Raw genomic sequence first — 23,361 nt, forward strand, 5'->3', positions numbered from 1 at the left:
TCTTCCTTATAGGAGACTGTAAACCTGCTAGCATCTTCCTATCATCCTTTTGCTGTCACCTGTTGAATCCTAACCCCTTTGTCTTTCCAGATAATATTTTTTTATTTAACTTAAATTTAGGTAAAAAAAATCAGCGGAGTACCACGAAGATGAACCTCAAGCTGGTTTGTTTGATATTTATATCAGAAAAATAAGCTGTATGAATATTTGAACTCACACCTGCTTTAAGGTATAATCCTGTTAACTGGCTCCATATAGTGTTAAGATAACTTAGTCTTTTGCTGGTCTTTGCTTTCTGTATTGCTGATGGTGCTTGAAAGAGCAAAAGCGAAGTAATGCTTCTTCATTGGTGTGCCAACGAAACTAGGTTTCAGTACATTGAGCTTTATGCTATTAATAGAAGTGGATAATGCTCAGGTTTATTTATGGTTTCTTGGACATATACTTAATGGCCTTAAGTAATAGAACTTCAAAACGTGAATATGGTTCATTGTACCGGCAGCAGCATCAGATTGCTTTTTTTTTTTCAGTCGTCCTGGTGCCATTCTGTAAATGATTTCTCATGCGGTATCACCATTAAAAATTTGTTAGATCAGTGTGTTTGGCTTTCTAAGTTAGCATTTCCAGGCATTCAGTGGGTGCGTTTTTATTTTTAAGTAGCATGTGTCTTGACTTATAGTGCCATTTTCCTAAAAGCATGAATTTCTGATTCATGGAAGTGGTTTTCCTTGTGATCTTGCTGAATAATACATGCCAGTTTTTGCATTGCACTTTTACCTCACTGAACAATATAGCTTCACTCTTCCCTGCTAAATTTAACTTGGACTGTGAATATTTTGGGGGTTTGAAGTTGTTGAGTTAGGTTAGTAAGGTGCATTTGTTTTCTGTTCTCTATTAACATATAGAGAAATAAATGTTCTGTGCTAGCAGATAGTTAAAAATAAATTAAATGGGTTTTTGTACTTATCAATTCATGATAAAACCAGATCCTGTTAAGCTGGTGAAAGAATTTGTCTAGATTTCATATCCATGCTGTAAGTAAGATTTATGGAACTTTATTTATGGATACAAATTTTGTGTTGTGACACTAACTTGGTTTACTTAGTATTAACACAATACTCCAGGGCCATCAGACCTTTAAGAAACAATAGTAATGCAGGGAAATGCTGTTGAGAGCTCTGTGTTTGTACTACCCAGCTTGATAGGTCATTTCAGAGGGCTGTTTTAACTGAATCATGATAAAGGTGAGTTTAGACTGAAATTTAAAAAGTGCTTTTTGAACTAATGTCATCCATGTCAAGCTTAGATGGGCTCATAATAAATATAAGAGATCAGTTATTGGGCTGGGCCTGTATAGGGGGAAAGAGAAGCTGAGGGATTTCTTCTTGACGTTCAAAGATTTGTGTTGAATTCCCATTAGCCCTTTATGCAGTTGTCTCTGAACTGAGACACACAAATATATCAAGAATAATCTTTGTGTTGCTTTTATGTCTGGAATGTCCTTGCTGATGAACAATTAAGCATTGTACAATTTAATCTATTACTTGGGAATATCTCACACTTTTGCATTTCAAGGAGCATTAGTTAGCAGGAGTGTCAAAGTGTTTGTGTGCGTTGTACATTCAAGTGTCCTGACAAGGTAAAATGTATCATGTTCCAATGATAAAAGATACCACATCTTGTTCTTGACACAGAAGGAAGGTGAAATATGGAAACACTTTTATTCCTTCCTTCCAAAATGTTTTGGCTTGCTGAAAGAATCCCATCTAGTTTTCAGCAGCGAGCTGAATGACAGTCTGCCTTTTGAGTTGTGACAAATCCAATCAATGATAGGGGAGCAGTTGTTTGGCTCTAAAATCAGTGTCGTCTTTAAAGGAATCCACATCGTAGTTTCAGGCCTACACCAAAGGTATCTGGTGTGACAAGTGGTGCATGTGCACTCCCCCCGAGTCAGGGGTGGTTACCGTGTTTGGCATGAGCTGTGACTGGGCATTGGTGTGTCTTATGAATGGCTGTCACTTCTACTTCCTTTATAAGTAGCTTGTCTTTGTGTAATATTTCAGTGATTCAATATGCAGTCATTTGAGTAACACATTAAAATGATAAAGGAAATATTTTTGTTTTAACTTTATGCCTAGTTTTGTAATTTTGGCCTTCAGTAACTTCTGAACATAATGCCTTCCTTTTTCTGTACTATGCAAGAGTTAATAATGATTTAGAGTCCTTTATAACCAGTTCCACTATAAACGTCTGGGGCAACAGAAGTTGCTTTTCCTTAAGCCTCTTATTTCACTTTGCCTTTTACTTCATGACTACTCAGCTGTTCTGTGGCTAGTAGTTTGAGTTCAATAGATTTTCCTAATAGATTTTTGATGCTTCCCCCTCCCCCAAGGAAGTCATGCATGTCACACAACTATTTTATAAGCTTAACTAACTGCACTAGGTTTTCAGAGTATTGCAAGATTTTATGTGTGTACTATAACAATAATTTATATTGGAAGTTTGTTTTTCCCTGTGTGTTAAACTTAAGGCAGTGGCATAATCATATAGAAATGAACCAACAAAAGAAATATTAGGGTGAATGTTTTGAAGTTTAGAAACTAAATTTTATTTTAAGTTTACTGGCCATGTCTGTACTAGTAAAGTAAATGGGCCGAGAACTAGTAAGATGAGCTTGAGAAGAAGATACCATGTCTATAAGATTAAACTCTTATTGTCAGGAACTACACAGCTACATCCAGCTGCTTTGGGGAGGGATGTTTTGGCTATGTGAGCCACCAACTGCTCCTCTTATTTGTTTGATGTTAGTTTGCTAAGTGGCAGTCTCACAGCCACCCTTAGAGACAGATGATCAAGCACCAGTGCCCAAGAGCACTTTCGGGGCATACATTTAATATATTCAAGAGATGCAGCTGTTGAAGATGCAGAAAAGAAGCTGCCTTCTAATATGCTTACTGGCAGTATATTTAAATGCATCATTAAAACATAAAGCAAAGGTTTTGAGTTTAAATTGATTACATGTTTAAATATTTAAATTATGCCAAACTTGACCTAATAATGATGTTCAAAGTGCTGATGCCTGGGCTCCTCTATGTAGGACAAAGTGTTAGGAATGTATTCTCCACTTCAGAAATGTTTTTTGTGTGGTAGATGGGTATTAGGAAGACTGTTGACTAAGGGCTGAGGTTTTTTGTAATCCAAATCCCCCCCCAAATCTATTAAAAAAGACAACAACAGTAGTTTTGGTTATGTAAATACTCTTCAACAGTGGTCTGTACATTTTTTGTTTATTTATAGTGAATTAGAAGCATAATTTTGGACAAGGCTGTAGGTGTGGTAGGATTTCATGGTAAGGATATATGAACATTTTACTTTGGCTCACCTATGTTTTTGTGTTTGCAGGCACAGCTTACATTAAAGAGCAAGGGATCTGAGTTGACAGGCTGTGAGGTCTTTTCCTGGCAATCTAGCAGTCATTAAGCTTGTTTGTATCTGGGGAAATTGTTATTACAAGTATTTCAGAGAACAGTGTTTCACTTTGCTGCAAGTAAAATACGGAGTTATGGTGGGCTAGTCTTAAAAATAAGATGTGCTTGTCATCTTTATGAACACTTTAATTACTACTGATTTTTAGCAGTGGTAAAATGAATAGCAACCACATAAACACTTGCTAAGTATCTAATTTGGCTAAGAATATCTTAAGCTATTCTTTTCTCAGTCTTAAAACTAAGAAACCTGAGTAGTATTTTTCATGGGTTCCCTTTCATCACCTTGAGGGAAAGTGCAGTGCAATTAAGGAGGAATTTTGACAGTTGACTTAGTTTTAAGTTTTTCAGTGATCTTGATTATACACAGCAGTATGAGAGGTCATGCACAGATGGCTGTGCATGTGTTGATGATCAGACACATGATTAGTTAATTCAGTGCATGACTCATCTTACTGCAGTAAGGGCATTACTGTGTGAACTGACATGATTTTTTTCCCTTGTAGTGTGCTGGAGAAGAGAATTGGGTGGACAGTCGGACTATTTATGTTGGGCATCGTGAACCACCTCCAGGCACTGAAGCATACATTCCACAGAGATTTCCAGATAACCGAATAGTCTCATCAAAGGTAGCACTATTTTTTTTCATTCATTTACATAGATCAGCTTAAATTATTCTGTGCACTCACTTTATTCAACATTTTCTTCCTACACATTTCTCCTTTACTGTGACTGACAAAGGTAAAATGAAGGTGTATCAAGTATCTTCTGCAAAAAAGGCTGATTGCCAGATTGCATCTAACATGAACAGGAAAAGAATGACTGCTCCAATGTTTATTGTAGTACACAGTAAAATCTGAAGAGTGGTACTGTGATTTTTTACAAAGGAGTGAGAAAACGGTTCTCATTTGGGGCAACCCCTGAGTGAAGAAAATCTTCTCAAGGAAAGGTGGCATCCTTTGTAGTGTAAAGCAATGCCTCTAAGTATGAGACATAGTATGATGAATATAAGTAATCAACAAATGAAGGAAGTTATTACCACAGTAACAATGCCATTCCTTTCAAAAGCTCATATTAACAAAACCACATAGAAATAATATTCTTTGTTATACATGAACAAGTGAATTATTCTAAAACTCTTGTGCCCTTTAGAAACATTCCAGTTGTCCATCCCTCACTTTGCCTAGGAAATTTTTACATAGGCTTCAGCAGCTTTTTGTGAGCAGTTGGATTGTTGGCGCTCTCCACCTGTTTAGACTGACTGGTTTGCTTTAGCCAAAGATTCATACTGCAATCTCATGGAAAAATGAACGTTTGCACCTTATTATTCAGGTTTTTAATGTGCTTAGATTTCAATCTTCATGAGCATGCACCTTCAAATAATTATGAAATAATGAATTTAAAACAATAGCTCCTCTACTGGAAAAATTTTCATTTTTTGAACAGTGGCTTAGGTCTGCAGGCTCATTTTAAAAACCTTAGTAGCACTGTGGTCTCATGGAACCAAGTGCTTACCATCCTGGATCTGAACACTTGCCGTCAACAACACTTAATGTAATGGCAAAGCTACAATAAACCCTAGACTTCTTTCAAACTGTCGCATTTCTTATGTGAAATTTTGTGTACTACTCCCTTCACTATTTTTACTACCTTCTCTCTCCTTCATCCAAACAGCACAGTAACTAGGCATCTTTAATTAGAACTCTGAAAACGTAATGCAGTAAATAATCCAGATGAAATACTGTCATAGTAGTACAGTGGGAAATCCTGTGCTCTGCATATTAGTTTTGCCTTTTGGATTATTGAAGAGTAAATATATTTTATTCAAATCTTTATACTCCTGTGACACTTCTTTATTTTTCATATCGTACATCTCATCTGGGGCCTGTGTGAATAAAGCCTTGAAGTTACTGCTGATAGTTTTTAGAATGAAAACATCCTACTGAACTTTGCAAGATGTTTGACAGCATTCTGTGATGATTAACTTAGTGGAAGTTTCAAGTTACTCTGCTTTGCAGAGTGAGATTAAGTATAACTTAAACATGGATGGAGCTGTGGGTACCTGCCAGCAATTGGTAAATATCTATGATTTCAACTAGTTCAGGAAAGACTTAGCTATGTTCTTCTTTGGATGCTCAGTTAAATGATTTGAATATTAAACACCTTAGTTGTGAACTGTATCTTGAAACAGTTTTCCATGAACAGAAGACTATTAGTGGAAATAGTTTTTTATATATACAGTGTTTCTCAGTTTGTGTAATGATAGGACTTTTCACACTTGAAATCTAAGTTGTCTATTGCAGTGATGTTTTTTCAGGAGGGAACAGTGTTCTCATAAATGCTTTATAATATTGAATGGTTCCGTAGACAGCTGAAAGCTCACTTTATTCGAGTACTTTTCATGCTATCTTGCTTGTGTTGTTGCTTTCAAGTAAACTGTCTTATTCACATGTTTCATCCCAAAGAGCATGGGCAAAGCACCATTGTGACTTTACTTACATTCCTTCTGCTTTTGTAAGGTAGCTAACTCTTAACCTTTCACTCAGTCCTTGTCACTTGCTCCCTTACGAATGCTCTAGAGGGGCACCCACCACCGCTTAGGAAACACAGATATAAGCTTTCTGCAGACTTAGCTGTGCAAAATTAAGATGAGTAATCCATTTTTGTTAGAGTGCAATAATGATACATATACGCAAGCACACTGTGTAACTACCTCAACCATGAAGGATATTTCCTTGGTCTTTCATCAGTAAGACAGACAGTAACTTTCAGCTGTGCATTTATAAGTCTTTAATGCTTATGTAAGTATATGATTGCTCTTCAAGCATGAGGAGCTCTCAACTTCCAAGTATAGATTTTACAAATTTAAGACAAAGTGAATTTCTGAAAAGGATAGTTTGAAACCATGAGGAAGCCCCATCAATTAGACTATCTGTTTGCTGCTGTACTAACAAATGTCCTGTCATAAAGCCCTGGAAAAAAGATGGGAGCTTGAAATGCCTAGAAAAGTTTAAGGTTCATTTCATTTCTTTCCAAAAGTAAACCTTACCATGCCTCACCAGAGGTTTGCTGGTGTCAGCAAGACAATAATTTGATTCCAGCACAGAGGGATATTTCTTGTATATTGCAGTGTCACTATGGAATGTGGTTAATGCTCTGTCTGCTTAACGACAACATATTCCTAGTGGTGAAAAACGATATCTAGGCAGATGTTGGCCAGACAGAAACACTTTTTTGATTTGATGTGTTAATTCAATCATGACTTTAACAATACATTGCAAAAAGGCTGTGTTGAAATAATAAAAAGGCAAGAAATTGTCTCTTGGGCTCATACATGCAGTTTGTGTTCTAGAGACTGTGACCTTTCTAAGGTTTATCCTTATGTTGATCTAACTTTTAGCTACTTCAGCTGCCTAGGCTTTTAACCTTTTAAGTAATTGTGTGCCCTTGATTGTGTTTATCATGTGACAGTGGTGCAGTGTGGCAAAAGATCAACTGGTAGAAAATCCTAATGTTTCAAATGAGAAGAAAGAAAAAGTAATCCAGTTGGCAGGGAGGTTGCTGGCTTTCTTCTTTAAAAGTGCACATTTTGAAACTATTTACTGATTAGTAGAACTGCTGTGTCAAAAGCAAAAAAATCTGCAGCGGTAGAGGTTAACTTGGGAAGAAACTTTTTTCTTTCTGAAACAGGATGAAAATTTTAAATTTCTTTTAAAGATTGCTTGCAAAATAACTTTTTAATATGAAATTTCCTTAAGGTCCAAGCTTCCTATTTTTGTGCCAGGAGTATTCCAGTCAGTATGCTAATCAGGGTACCTGTACACATATCATAGTACATGGATGTGCTTGACCAACTAAGAATTACCAGACATCCATCGGGCACAGTATATTGTCACCAGCACTAGATACCTAGGGAAGACTGAAAGTAAGCATAGAGTGATGCTTCTCCCGAATATTATCGTGTCTGCTGATCTGTGACTTAGCCATTTGTAAGCCAAAAGTGATAATTTTTTATTTAATAAGGCTTTAGTAAGTTTCTGCTCTGTGAATTTCTGAAGTAGCTTGAGCCAATGTAAATTTTCAGAAAACATAGTTAAGGCACAGTTAAACCATAGAAATGTTTGGCCAAAAGAAACTATGAACCTTAATTTGAAAGTCCTACTTGCTCATTTTCAGAGTCCTGAAATCTGAGAACAACAGTTATCGTCTGATCGTGTTCTGATTCTGTTAGTCCTATTCCACTATACTCCTCCCAGGCTGAAAAACCTTGGTCTGTTCAGTAATTGCTTTTAGGAGAGGTAGTTCATTTCTCTTTTTAGACTGCTGTATACTTTTTCCCAAGCCAGCTGTAGAATTTTTAAGATGGAGAATTGCACAGAGCATTTAATGTATAGGTAAGCTATGGATTTATACAGTGACGTAATCATGTTCCTAGTTCTTTATTCATTTGTTAATAACTTCTGACGTTTAAATTTCTTTGATCAGGTATTGCTTTAGAACTGCTGTGCTTCAAGAGTCTCATCCATTTTTAGACAAAGTAAGCATTAGCATCTCCTGTTCTGCCTGAATTAATTAACGGAAGAGTAATGGGATGTGTACATTTGACTCTTGAATAGAGGAAAAAGTCATATAGAAAGTAAAATCTTTCTAGAGTAAATAGTATGGCGTTCTGTAAGAACATGTTAGATTCACACTGCATACTGCTTTTGACAGACAACCAAAGAATGAACCATAAGAAGTACCTAAATATTTCAGAGGTGACAGGTTAGGATTAGGCTGTTGAATGAGACATCAGAGACTTCTGGTGTGTCAGACAGCTGACTAACTTAGAAACCCCAGAAATGTTTTGCAGGAGGTCTGATGTTTCTTCCATAACACCTGTAAGGAGAACTTGGTTAGAGAGACATAGTCTTCCATACTTCTTTTCAGTCTATAGGAAAGTGGTGGAGTTATCATTTCTGGAGGCATTCAAAAAGAGTGTACATGTAATGCTTCAGGACATGGCCTAAGTAGGCATGTTGATATTGTGTTGATGGTTGGACTTGATCTTAAAGGTCTTTTCCAACCTTAACTATTCTGTGATAATCAATACGTAGTGTTTTGCCTTTACAATCTTGCTTAGCTGCAGACTTGTACTGTCATAGTTTCACAAAGAAAAATTTTTACAGTTGCAAAAACACTGGAGCCTGGGTCATTAGTAACTGGAAGCAGTGGGGCCTAAGCCTCCAGATGAGGATATGTGAAGAGCAGCAGAATGTGACTTTTAAGTGAAACGGAAGGTTGAATCTACAGTGGATGTGGAACTGTTACTTGGAGTATTTGCCCTGAAGTGAAGACATTTCATTCAATTTAATTTGATTTGAAATTGTGAAATGCTGACTTCTGTCTGCAGCACTGTTTCCTGTGCTTCCTATAAAGCAGTAAGGTGAACTTAGATGAGAGAGCAGTACTGTTGTTCACCCCTGCTTTGAAATGCTGTACAAATGTATACATGGCCTGGAAAGCCTTCTGCTTTTGTTTCACAAATGATACTGTCTTCTGTTCCCTGCTTGTTTCCTTGGGACTTCTCATTAAATACTGATTGAATCATTGATTTGTATGAGAATGGACTGGAACAATAATGCTGCATGTTGAGAATCCCATAAATGGCAAGGGAAACCTTAGCTACCTTCAGTGCTAATCTGATTGATGGTCAGTCATCTCAATCACAGTGACTAATAATTAAATAAAGCTAAGTAATTCTGACATGTTTCAGTGGATGTTGTTGAAATGTTCCTTTCGTGTCCTTGTGCTATACCTTTTTCCTGCAGCACTCACTCTTAGTGTCATTATAAAAACACAGAGACCAGGGGGAACTATGATTTCTCATTTTGTTGCTGCACTTAGAAGAAATATTAATACTGAAGCTTAAGGACATAGTAAAATGCATCCACCAAGAGCAGCTGTAACACACAGCTCCCAGCTTGTGCCCAGGTAATCCTGTGACTTACAGCTGTACTGGCTGAAGCAGAAGGTCAGATGCAATGCTGCAAGTTTTAAATAGTCAGAGGCAGGAACTGTTAGCAATGAAGAAGAGTAAAGGGGCTTGATGGGCACTTGGTCTCAAATCCTTCTGAATCAAATGGACTCTTGTCTGGTGCCAGCTCAGCAGTAGTGCTTGATGGGATGGGAATGCATGAGTGTGCGATTTTCCTTTCAGGCACAATAATACAATTTCCTTCTGTGGAAAACTGCCAGTGCCTAGAGAGAGCAAAGAAGAGGTATTAGCTCTTTCTTGGTGATCCTCCTTGGGCTGGGATTTCCAGGGCAATAGCTTTCTGCAGTCTTTCCTGTGTTTCTAGGAGAAGCCATGTATCATTTCTCTGAGCATCCCTTGCTAATTAGTGATTTTTTTCTTCTCTGCTGGTACTGCCTCTACCAGAGCCTTTAAGCTAGGTTTTTCATGTCAGCATGCAATCTGCAGGTAGTGAGAGAGAAGTTTAAGAAAGGAAGGGAAGCAAGCAGGTCCAAAACCAACCACCAGGAGGAAGTATGGGTGTGATTCTTGATATGCATATGAGGATGTGAAGCTGACTTGCTCTCACATGCATTCTGATACTTCCGTTTTCCCAATGCTCTCTGTGATTTCTGTCTTTAGTCAGTAGTTTTTGCTATAAAGTTGGGTTTTAAATTGCAGTTAGATAATTTTCCTAATGCTGGGGGATGTCTTTGTCGGAGGAGTACCTGGAGATACAGCCCTTAGTTGATAAGATTTGAGAGTTGCTCAACAGGCACTACTAAAGATAGGCTTCTTTATTTGTCCTGTTGTACTAGCAACTACTTTAAAGGAACTGTATGACAAAATGTATGGGTTTGTTCATTCAAATGTGTAGGCACCATTTTAACTCATTTCCCCAAAGTAGTTTCATTTTTGTGTTCTGTCAGCATACAGGTGGCTCTTAGTTGCATGCAAAAGCCGCATATGTGACAGAGCTTACAGTGGTCCCTGTGATGTGAACCACCCTACATCATGTGGTGTGGAGAAGTGAGTCTTTCCCTCAGTTAACTGATAAATACTGTACAGGTGGCATGCATTTTTATACTTTGATTAAAATATAGCTAATTGTGTAGTTCTGCATTCATTCAAAATCATCCTCAACATTGTAAATTACTTAACAAAATTTCATGGATATTACCATTCAAAATTTGAGTCATACATAACAGAAGTCTGAAGTATTTTGCTTTGCTAAGTTAGAATTGAGACTGACTTAGTACATGTAAGATCATGGATCAGTTCTGCTACAAACTTCCTGTGTGGCTATAGCTAAGTCACTTGAGCAAAGCAAAACTTACTCTCAATTCAGCTCTTTGTATTTCAGGTAATTATTGATTTTCCTTTTTTTGCACTCTTTACTTTAGTTTTCTATGATAGTTTTCTACTCTATTAGACTTTGACAAATTTTTTAAAAAAAAAAGTAACATTTCTATAAATTAATGTCAAAGCAAATTTCAGGCTTTTGATTAGACCTTTCTGGCTATTCTGTTTTAAGGGGATAACTAATATCTTTGTGATATAGGTAATACTTAGGTTGTTTTAATGTATGTAAAATGCTGTGTGTGTGTATATATATATTTATGTAGAGTTACAGTTAAATTAAGGAGCTTTAAGAATGTATTGCTTATTGGTAATTGATAGGTGCTATAAAAGTGTGTATATTAGAATATGAAGTCACTACAGATATGTTCAAGTGTTGTGTATGTTTCTTGATCTTTACATGTGGTACTCCAGGGACATGATTTAGTGCTGAACTTGGTAGTGTTAGGTTTGTGGTTGTACTTGATGACCATGACAGTCTTTTCCAACCTGAATGATTTTATGATTTGTTAAATGAAAAAATGAAAAGCTTAAAGAATCAACCGCAAGATTGTTGCTCAGTTTTTATCTGTTCTTCCCTGAATTTATTGTTCTCAAGATGGATTTTATTTTGCAGAAGGCATGAGAATTAGCATGGCAAGATGTTTACAAGCCATTGGTGAAGTAATGTTGTAGATTTTTATTTGTCAGAATAGTTTCAAGCATTTACAAGAAGCAGTCAAAGGTTGAGGGAAAGGAGTGAAATCAGAGCAGGTTAGCAGAGAGGTTGCCAGTAAAACAAATAAGATGTAAGAAACTGAAGTGTTGACAGAACTCAGTAGTGCAATGTGGAGTGTTTTTTTCTTGAAACTCTAGCTTTTGATGTCAAGTGATTACTTAAACTCACCTTTTACTGAAGAAAATATCTACCTCTTAGGATGGAAAGAGATGTTTGAAATGTGAGCCAAAATTCTCACCTACAGATAGCAAATGAAAAGGTCAAAATACAGGGTTGAAAAAAAAAAAGCCATTGTTAGGATGCTGTTTTATACTTTTCAATTCATGGGATTGCCTCTAACACGAGGGTGTTTGAGCTGGAAGGAACACAGTGTTAGGAAAGAGGATGCAAAAACTGATGAGATGGAGCAGGGACGTGAGCAGGAATACTGGGGAGGTGTGCATAAGTAGTCCATGTCCATGGTTATAGAAATACACCAGCAGTGCAGGTGCTATTACGGTTATGAATAGGAATAAAATCTACTTGAGTTATGCCATTTTGACTGTAGACAGACTGATTTTACTGTTGCTTGCCTAGTGCTTCAGATGCATCTTTTCACACAACGTGCTCATCTCTTGGATGAATATGTAACTACTCCTTGCTGTTTGACCTGTTGTCTTCTGTATGCAAAAAACATCTGTGTGCTATGGCCACTGAGTTTTTTGCAGCAATTGAAAAAGATCAGTTAAGCCTTCCACAACTTAAAAGCTTCAGGTGTGTTACTATTTGCATAACCTCATTACCCTTAAGTAAGTTACACTGAAAAATGTAGTTAAATATACATAAACTGTTTTTCAGAATCTGCAAAGAGCATGGCCAGAAATTATCTGAAGAAAAGAAATTATATTAAGTCTCTGTCTGGACAGAGTAATCTGATATTTAACGTCTTCACCTTTGATGTCTTTTCTTGAAAGCTTTTTATTTTGGTCCTGCCTAACTAGGATAAAGAAACTTCCTTTAATGCAGTCATGAGATAAATCTTGTTCTGAGTGGTAGCCACTCTGTTATTTCTTCTGGGAGTGATAATCGTGGTTAAACACTAATCATCCACTTGTAGATATTTCTCTGAGCTATTGATGGCTGGGGCAGGGGAAGGTCTGTCTAGACATCTTGGTGGTCTGTCCTTCTTGTCTAAACTCCTTCAAAAATTATTGTTTCTCCTTTGAAGAAGAATGGGCAGAATAAACATGTACTTTATATGTCTGAAACCTGGAGCAGTGAAGTGCTGGAAGTCTAACAGCTTGATTGAAAGTAACGTTTTTGCAAGTTCTGTGTGTAAATCAGCGTCCATTTTAAGTAACAACTCTCAAACTACAAAAGTGATTTGCTCCCAGGCTATTAAAGTTTATTCAGGTAACAGTTGTTGACCAAAAGTGGAGCTGCAGGGAGGTCTACTGCTTGACAAGGAAAGCAATGAACTGAGGTTAGAATATGAGGAGGATCAGGTATTAAGGGTAAAGACACAATCATTTTATAGACTGTTGTTTTAACTAATATACTTGACATCATGAATCAGGTGTTCTAAATATGTAGTCTTGTAATAATTTAGTTCGCCATACACTTAGTCAAATAATCCTTTAGTAGATTTAAACAGGAAGCTATTGTTGAAGCTATTATTAAAGCTATTACATTTTTTTACTTTATGAATGTTCATTTGGGGAGCTTGTATACATAGTCAAAATTTTACTGGTCAAAAAAAACCTTTAATGTGGAAAAAATCTTTGTTCTGTGAAAAGAGCTAACAGAAGACTGTAAACTGAAGTTCTTCACTGAAACATTTATTTCTCCTTCTCATCAGACAGATTAATGAAAAATAAATGCCTAAGACTAGAAAGCTGATCATTGGCATGATAATCACAGCTAATGATGTAAATATAAAATTATTATCATTGAACAGAATCTATATAATCGTGTCGCAACAGTAGCTCCAAATGATCAGGACTCACGTGCAGGGAAAAGTAATCAAGTCTAACCCGTTCTATTTTGAAATTCCAGAATAAGTAGCTGGGTAGTGGGCAGTGCAAGCAGCATTCTAGTCTGATGAAAAGTATTCTGAGTGCAAGTTGAGAGCACTTGACTTTCCATTTGTTCCATTTATGCCTGTCTGAATGTTGATTTGCTCAGAAGTGTTTTGATACTGAAGTAAGTCTTAAACAGGATGACTGTTGATTTAGGGCATACTTAGAATAGATGCTGATTTGGGGCACATAATAGAAAAAGAACATTTTGTTTCTATATCCTACACCTGTACAGGCTTTAACCCCTAACAAGTAAAATGATAACGTAACAGGGTTTTCATGTATAACTAAGGCATACTTCTTAGGCATCTTTTTCATCTTCAGATGTAATAGAGGTATTTTTCTTCTAGAGCTGTGACTGACTTTCTGCTTCTGGGGTCAAATTCAGATGATGTTTAACTCATGGCATAATTTGCATATCAGCAAATATCAGTGCAATCTGCCGAGAAAAGACAAGGCACATTAGTAGCAGAGCAAATAAATTAGGAGATGCTTCTTAGCCTGTCTCCTTTGAAAAGAAAGTTACATTGGAGTTGTCATTTTATTATGTGTCAAATGATAATTAGGATAATAAGATGGTAGTGTTCATTTTCTCAAGACATTTTTCATACCTTTTTCACACAATGTTAGCTGACATTTTTATATATGTTCCAGTAAGGAATCCTTGTGATTTCCTTTGGAGCTACGTAGTGTGCTGTGTGCTGTGTAAAAAGAGTACGGTTGAACCTGCTGCAGGGCTGGGGAAGGGATTAGATGACATAAGGTCATTTCTCTCTCAATTATATGGTTTTTTTCCCCACCTTTGTTTTTGCGTTTTCTATGCGCGCTTTTAGATATTGTTTCTTATGTATTTTTATTAAACTTTAGGTAATTTGTAAGATCACTAGAGAAGTATACGGCTATTTACCCTTATGCACTGCTACAGTGCTTGAGGAGCATTTTGTGTCCAAGCCGAGGACAGAAGGGCTGACAACTTTCCTTTGGTCAAGTTGCTATGACTGCATATTTAACTCAGAGTGCCACCTACCTCCTCAAGTCATGCATACAAAATGGAAGTGAATTGAAAGTGCTGATTGAAGCAACTAAGGTGCTTTTAAAATCTATTGATAGCTTTAAAAAAACCTGTTCTGTAACTAAATTGTTGTATGAGCATTGTTCCTAGTCAAAGACTATTTCAGTCCCTAGTACCAACATTTTCACAGTTCAGAGAATTGATAGGATTGAAAGAATGCCATGGTTGCCAACCAAAGATTCCATTTCACTAAATTATTAAATGAAGTAATAAAAATACTACTGTTTCTTGTTTATTCTTGAATTGTGGATTATGAATTTCTTTGATTTTTAGAACATAGAATGCAAGTAATACTTCTTTCAGAAACACTGATACTCTGTGCATTTGTTTTCAGTATACATTTTGGAACTTTATACCGAAGAATTTGTTCGAGCAATTCAGAAGAATAGCTAACTTCTATTTTCTCATCATTTTCCTTGTTCAGGTAAGCTATCCTCAGTTTTCAGTAAATTTCTGGACTCTACCTAAATTCAAAGGGGTTGAAAAGATTTACAATTGCACTGGCTTTAATGACTGAGGAGGTAAATGCTTGAGCGTGGACAATCTTTTACGTTGAGGATGTAACAAAAGGAGTTGTATTTCATTTCTAGGTTTTCCTGGCTTAGCATCCTTCCACCTCCCACCCAGGTCAGCAGCTAAGCTGGGCAGATGTGATCCCCAGTTCTGCCCCCTGAGGAGAGGGAAGTGAGGGAGAGGTTTGTGGGTTGGAAACTAAAATTATAACAGCTTTAGTGAAATTAATAATAAGAGAATAATAAAGTATCTACAAGTATATAAACCCAAATCAAACTTCCCTGATGACTATATGTTACCACTGATGCTTCAGGGCAGGTGTGGGTGAAGTCCTGGACCTTAGGCAGAAGCTGGACTAGGTAACTGGATGGGGATCAGAGCAAACAGATGGACGAGGTCCTCTCTGGACGTCGGCCATGGATGAAGGAGCCTTGACTTTCATGACCCCTCAGTTTTATCCTGAGAACGATGGGAATGTGATGGAATACTCTCTTAGTTGGTTTTTGGGTCCTGTCCAAGTTTTTTTTTTTTTTTGTCTTGTCCACTCTTCTCTGCAGATGTAGCCCTTTTTTGCCCCTTTCAGTAACCAACAGAATGGCCTTGGGTTCTATAGATTTTAAGTACAAGCGATGGCCTTTCTGAGTACTAATGTCCTTGGTGATAAGCATCAGGTGTTATCATTTCTAGAGGCAGAAACCCTGTGCAAGACTTGTTAACTTATTCACTGAAGTTTCTGAACATACAGTTCAGAAAAAAACATTGTTATAAATAGTATTAATGATAAACTTGTGTCAATTTTGCTAAATATTATATTTTTGTAACTGAATGATGCCTTGGCATAACCTTTCCAACTGCACGGACATCAAAGCCTGTAGAAAAATTGAAAACCAAAAAATAAATGCTTAAATAATGCTTGCTTAGGGTGGCATGTAAATATTTGGTTTGTAGTTATTACCTTAGATAGGTAGGTTGCTGCTTTCTGGGTGTCTTCATTCTGAACCTTCCACAATCACTTAGAAGTGTTAGGCAGTAAAAATCTTGTAAGTACAGTGACAAGCTGTATTACTATGCACACTAGCTTGTGTAGAAAGAAGAGGTATGCAGATTCCCAGGACAATTTAGGTTTTCCTATTTGAACTCTCTTTCCACATTCTACCTCTTTGTTTAAAATTGCAGAAGCCTCAGCTCAGTATTTCAGGATTTAGTCTTTGAATGCATAAAAACAGCTGTACTGCACAACATGTGAAAACAGCACCCTGCAAATTTCTAATACTGCTCAGTAATTTTTGCCTCCAAAGCTGCAGCTTTCCAGTATGGTAGTTAAACTCTCACAAAGTAATATATTTGCTAGACATTAAACATGTGAATGTTTATGTGATCTAAATATACTATTATATCACATTATACCATGTAGTTATTTTTCAGATCTTGTTGTTACAGTATGTATTCTTAAATTTTTATTAAAGGCACTGTTATTTTTAACTGAAGTTCCTTTGCGCTTTATAGTGTATTGGTGAAGTAATTGCTTAAAACATCTTGCTTGAGAAATTGACTGCTGACATTCACAAAAATATAATCAGTAAACGTTTGTTCCTTTTGTTGCAGTTAATTATTGATACGCCTACTAGTCCAGTTACAAGTGGACTTCCACTTTTGTTTGTCATCACTGTAACAGCTATCAAACAGGTGAGTAAAAAAGGAGCAAGTGTAAAACTAACAACTTTATTTGTTCTGCGTTTCAACTTTCTCTGCCTTTTTGTATTAATGTCTTAGGGCAGTACCTAAAGAATGATTGCAATGAATTTTGACAAAGTAATTCCATTTTTGCTGCTGTAGTTTAAGTAGAATTGGTTGCTATATGTTGATTTCGCACTAATTCAACACTAACTTTTACTTCATAATTGCAGTGTCTTTTTGTTCCGAGGAAGCCATTCAAATGCTCATGTTAACTCAGCACACTTGGACTATTGTTTTTAAATAGCTATCCTTATCCTATTACCTTATTCAATAATAACTGAAAATTAGTTTAGTAAGAACTACAAAAACTTAACAGACAAATCTGGTCTTTCCTTTGCAGTTTCCTTAGCCTTTATCTTATGATCAAATAATAAAAATTATTTTGGTTCAAGTCTTCAGTATATGTTGATTTTAATCTATAATGATGGCTATAGTGCTTTCTACAGATGAATATTGAACAGTCATTATAGTATCCTGTCACTTTTAATGTGAAAATCCATAAAGTTGAAGTATTTTTAGGAATTTGTTCTTGCCACATCATTGATTATAAAATATCCTAGTAAAAGTTTTGCTGTTAAGATGAAATTGCTTAATACAGGTATAGAATTGTAGAGGTTTGCCATTTCACTTTCAAGTTAGTGCTCTAGCAAAAGGAAGAGATGAAGGTAGTTTTTCACCTGCTAACCTAATGCTGCAGTAATACAGTTGACGTGAACACTTGACGTGAGTTGGGATCTTACTCAAATTAGGGGGATCTCAGGTGAATATAGAATATTATAATTCATGTTGGGATGTTATGATCAGATCGGTGTGCTACCAGATTTTCTGATACTACAAGCTTAGTCTGAATCAGGATTGCATTGGAAATGAGTTCATGATTGTCTTTCTGTTGATTTAGCCAGAGCCAAGTTTGTTACTTTCAGAGTTTCAGACAACTGCAGGAGGACAGATGATACCTGACCTGGCATCAACCTTGCTAAAACAAAGTTATTTAATCAGAAGTTTTACAAAATTTCAACTAGCAAGTGAGTTTATAAGCAGTATTTGCATTCAGTGCCTACAAAACTCCTCTGTATTTACTGTACTGTCTCACCGTAGCAGGTTTCTAAAAAAAAACCTAAAGTAATAGGCACAAACAGTGTTCTTTACAATGGTTCTGTTATGTGTTTGACTTTTTGCCTTCAGTCCATTTTAATGATAAGTACTTCTGCAGGACAGTGTGAGAACTTGGAGAACTCGGTGTCACAGTGAGTTGCTTTCATGGTTGAGTCTCCACTGTATCTCTGGGTCCAGACGCCAGTAATTTTTTTCCTTCATTTCAGTGAATGACATGTGACTGTGAAAGGAAGATTTGTTTAAGCGGTTTCATGTTCAGCATCCTTTGCTGCGTCACTTGAAGGAGTTAGCAGGTTTTGTGGGCATATGAAATACGTCTCATGTCATGCCTCAAAAAAAAAAATTCTCTCTTTTGTGAAAAAAAAAAAATTTGCATGATATTTGAACATGAAGAAAATTTCTAGGTCAGAATGCTCTTCATTTTAGCTCAAAGCTGAGGGGAGGGAGTGTCTCTATTACTTGTGTACCTATGATAATTAAAACAGTGACTAACAAATGAAGGTGTTGTGGGTTGACACTGGCTCACAGCAAAACACCCACCCATCCCCTCCCTCACTTCCCTCTCCTGTGGAGTGGGGAGAAAATAGAGAGAAGGTTAAGACTCGTGTCTTGTGTTAACAGAGAGTTAGATAGGGAAAAGTAAAGGCCTTCAGTACAGTCTTTGACACCTTTTCCCACAGCATTCTCCTACAGAGGCTGGCAGCTTATTGCTTGGACAGATGTACTCTTCATTGGGTAAAAAAAATGGTTGGATGGTTGGGTCTAAAGAATTTTGGTGAACGGGGTTAAATCCAGTTGGCAGCAGATCACAAATTGTCTTCTCCAGCGCTCATTGTTAGGGCCAGTTCTGTTTAACATTGTTTTCAGTGATCTGGACAAGGGGATTAAGTGCAGCTTCAATAAGTTTGCAGATGACACCAAATGATGTGGGAGTGTCAATCTGCTTGAGGATAGGGAAGCTCTACAGAGAGATCTGGACAGGCTGGGACTATGGGCTGCAACCAGCAGTATAAGTTTCAACAAGGCCAAGTGCTGGGTCCTGTACCTGGCACACAAGAACCTCATACAGCGCTACAGGCTTGGGGAAGAGTGGCTGGAAAACTGCCTGGTGGAAAAGGAGTGGGGGGTTCTGGTTGACAGCTGGCTGAATATGAGTCAGCGGTGTGCCAAAATGGCATCTTGGCCTGTATCAGAAACAGTGTTGCCAGCCAGAGTAAGGGGATGGTTGTCCCGCTGTAGTTGGCACTAGCGAGGCTGCACCTCAAATACTGTGTTCTGTTTTGAGACTCTCACTACAAGAAAGACACTGAGGTCCTGGAGCGTGTCCAGAGAAGGGCAGTGAAACTGGTGAAGGGGCTGGAGAAAAAAGTGTTATGAGGAGCAGCTGAGGGAACTGCGGTTGTTTAACTTGGAGAAGAGGAGGCTGAGGGGAGACCTTATTTCTGTCTACAACTATCTGAAAGGAGATTGTAGAGAAATGAATGCTGGTCTCTTCTCCCAAGTGACAGGTGGTAGGATGAGAGGGAATGGCCTTGAGTTGTACCAGGGGAGGTTTAGATTAGATAATAAGAAATATTATTTCACAGAAAGATGGTGAAGCATTGGAACAGGCTGCCCAGTGAAGTGGTTGAGGTATTTATATCCCTGGAGTTACTTATAAGATATGTAGATGTGGTGCTTAGGGACATAGTTTAGTGGTGAACTTGGCAGTGCTAGGTTGAGACTTGGATTTGATGATCCGAAAGGTCTTTTCCAACCTAAACAATTCTATGGTTCTATGAAAGGAATGTTATGCACACAAGCCAAGTGAAGTAGGAAATTAATCCACTGTTTCGCATTGGCAGGCAGATGGCCAGCCACTTCCTGGGAAGCAGGGCCTTAGCACATGTAATGCTTAGGAGGACAAATGCCATCACTACGAACAACTTCCTTCTGCCTACTTTCCCTGAGCTTTTCTTGCTGAGCACAGGGTCATGTGGTATGGAATGTCCTCTTGGTCAGTTTGGGTCTGCCATCCAGGCAGTATCCCCTCCCAGCCTCTTGCCCACTCCCAGCCTGCTGGTCTTTTTTGGTGTAGGGAGAGGTTGGAGAGAAAGCTTTAATGCTCTGCAGGCACTGTTCAGTAATAGCCAAAACACTGTTTTAGCTCCAAGTACGAAGCTTAGCTGTATATGGGCTACTGTGAAGAAAGCTAATAACTCCATCCCAGCCAGACCCAGTACAGAGAGTAATTTTGGTTGTCCCTTAATAGGATAACTGATTACCTTCACAATTTTTATGCTAAATACAGATTTTTCCTTTATTAGTTTTCAAAGAAACTATGAAGAACAGCTGTTCCATTTCTTTGCAGTGCTAACTATATGCAAATGAGCATGTTCAGTAGCAGAATTTAGCTCTTGCTTTACTCTTACTCAAAAGTCAATAAAGCATGAGCAGGAGATGATCACTTAAACACCAGAAAGGGTTCTACACATTTTAAACATCCACATTCATCAGAATGTCTTCGTAAAAATTTTGTTGGCTAATTGTAACTGTGTTTTTTCATACATGTCCAACATGACTGTATTACTGATGAGTTTCATAAATATTTTCTTTTTTTTCCCCTGACCTTGCTCAAAGGTAATTTTAAGGTTGTGTTGTAAGCTGGAGCTGTTCTGTGTGTCACTGCGTCATTCCATTTCAATATTTTCTAGGGTTATGAAGATTGGCTTCGACATAAAGCTGACAATGCAATGAACCAATGCCCTGTTCATTTCATTCAACATGGTAAACTGGTTAGAAAGCAGAGCCGAAAATTAAGAGTAAGTAACTGTGACTTAATGCATCTTAGGAGTCAAACTTCTTTACTTCACGCTTCTTATGAAACAATTTATACAAAATCTCAGTGTAGATGATCTAGCATTGGTTATATTCAATGGTGATTAGACCAACAATATAGTAACTTTTAATTTAGTAACTTTGCATGAAGTATTTTAGAAGCTAGACATGTTTCTGCTTTCTTTGTTTTGTTAAGACATCTCATAGCTGTTCCTTTCATTTTTTTATTTTTTAACTTGGAATTACATTTATGATTTGCCTTTTGCCTTTTCTCCATTTATTTGTCCTCTATGGGTATGCACATTAATAAGTTAAGTCCAACTATGATAGTCAGCACTACGGATTTGTCCTATGCATACAACATACATATATGCATATGTGTATATATTAACACATTCAGAATACTTTCTTCATTACCCATCAAATCATAGCTTCTTCCTTTCTGAATGCTGCTACATTCCCTTCCTGGTATTTTGAAGATTATCCCCAGAAATTAATTTCTCCTTTTTTTTTCATTAATTTTTGTGAGCAGATTATCTTTTCATCATTTTTCTCTTTAGAACTCAGCAAATTCGATAGGTATTTGTTTGAAATTTCTGTATTTTTGATATGTTTGTTAGGTATATCTTTCTGCTCTACTTTGTTTAGGCATAAAAGGCTCTGTAGTGTTCACAGCCTTTCTGCTGTGATCTTTCCTTCTGAGTGTGATAGCTTCTGCCTAGGGCTTCCAAGTCATAAAAAAGAAATTAAGACATCATATATTGAGTATTCCATATGTGTAACTTAACAGTTAAATATTCCAAATAAAGATTATAAAGTACCACGTAACTGGAATTTGTATTCCATAATTAATCTATTGCCTATCTTTTCTCAGTTTCCCCTGTATTCTTTGCTTTACAGAGGTTATATTTTGAGCATCTAAATGATAGAGACAGGCATAGGAAATATTTGCCTGAAAAGAGCTGTCTATATGTGTGGGTAAAAATTCTCTGACCTCTTATGCAAGAAAACAGGCTAGATTGTATAAAGGTAGAGCCTTCTGCATCTCAAACCTGTGGACATTTCATTAAAGAAAGGAAAAAAGAATTGCTAAAAGATGAGGTTTCTGTTTCACGGAATCACAGAATGGTTGAAATTGGCAGGCATCTCTGGAGGACATCTAGTCCAACCCACATGCTAAAGCAGGGCCACTGAGAGCTGGTAGCCGCAGGACCATGTCCAGATGGCTTTTCAGTAGCTCTGAGGAGGAAGACCCCATAACCTCCTTGGGCAGCCTGCACCAGTACTTGGTCACAGTGGAAACAAGGTGGACTCTACCATGTTGCAGGTTGGGACCGTTGCCTCTGGTCCTGTCACTGAGCTCCACTGAAAAGAGGCTGGCTCTGGTTTTGCACCTTTAGCTGACACAGTGGCAGATGTTGTCAGAACCCCTTTTAAATTTTATGAGGAAGGTGCTCTTTGCTAATATTTTCAATATTATTTGGGAATTTGTTCTTATTCCTGCCATTTTTTTCTTCTGCAAATCATTTAGATTATTAACTTTTTTTAATACCTGTTGCATTGTAGATTGCTGCTGGCCTGCAGTGGACTTTTTTTGCTGCAGTTTACAGGAAGAATCTTGCTAGATTAATTAGTAAATATTACAGGTCATTGAACAGTATGACTTGTGGAAATCAAAAGTTAAGAGGACTCTTGACTTTGAGTTGCACCTGAAAACTCACTTTCTGATATGTGAATGTTTTAAGTCGCAACTTAATGAACTTCAAACGCAGTGCATGTTTTTTTCTCATGCATGTTCTCGTAGCAACACTTTACTGCCAGGAGGAGTTTATTTGCTAAACTGGCCTCCTGACTTTCTCTCTGGCCAGATTCAGTGTTCTGAAGAATTCCGTTTTTTCTTTTTGTGGCATCTGTAGAAGTGATTAAACTTGTAGTAATATTTCTGTGGTTTAGGTAGCTGATAATATTCTTTTCAGTGATAGTGAGCTAGTAAAGTCAAAACGATTATTTGCTCTTCTTCTAGCTTGTTCTGGAAGTAGGTGGATTCCGTTTCCTAAAAGTTTGTTCAAGTTAATTCCCTGACAGTGTTTTGTCTGGTTTTGGTGAAGCTCTCTACTTAGAGGGCTTTATTGTAATTCATCATGTCACTGTCTTTCATAAGTAATGATTTAATGGCAGAAAGGCAAGTTCTCTTGAAGACATATCTTGGAATAAGGGAACTGGAGCAGTAGTCCGATGTGTCAGGCTTCACTTTCTTCAAGTTGAGGGCTTTATATTGTTAAGCCTGACTCCAGCCCAGCCATTCACTGCTTCCAGTTCCATACCTACCCCTTCTCTGTCTCACTTGGGTCTGCAGAATGATATGAGAAGTCATTCAATCGAAAGGAAATACAGAAGGAAATAAATCCCTTCCTGCATGTGGCCAGCCCAAAACTTTTTATTATTTGTCAACAGTGGAGATTATTTTACTCCAAGAAATGGAGTAGCCAACA

General features: G+C 37.3%; 1 protein-coding gene across 10 annotated transcripts in view; it reads left to right on the forward strand.

Moving 5' to 3' along the window:
- Window positions 1-23,361, forward strand: part of ATP11A (ATPase phospholipid transporting 11A) — a 127,699-nt gene that overhangs the window by 57,693 nt on the left and 46,645 nt on the right. For all 10 annotated transcript variants that reach the window (XR_008450650.1, XM_054071334.1, XM_054071303.1 and 7 more), the window contains exons 2-5: window positions 3,992-4,114; window positions 15,021-15,110; window positions 16,805-16,885; window positions 20,746-20,853. Coding sequence is in view for 9 of the 10 variants with exons in the window: in XM_054071334.1 (XP_053927309.1) it covers window positions 3,992-4,114; window positions 15,021-15,110; window positions 16,805-16,885; window positions 20,746-20,853 (402 nt within the window). In the remaining variant the exon portion in view is untranslated. The remainder of the gene's footprint in view (window positions 1-3,991; window positions 4,115-15,020; window positions 15,111-16,804; window positions 16,886-20,745; window positions 20,854-23,361) is intronic.

The sequence above is a fragment of the Cuculus canorus genome, chromosome 1, assembly GCF_017976375.1.
Source record: "Cuculus canorus isolate bCucCan1 chromosome 1, bCucCan1.pri, whole genome shotgun sequence".
NCBI classification, from domain to species: domain Eukaryota; kingdom Metazoa; phylum Chordata; class Aves; order Cuculiformes; family Cuculidae; genus Cuculus; species Cuculus canorus.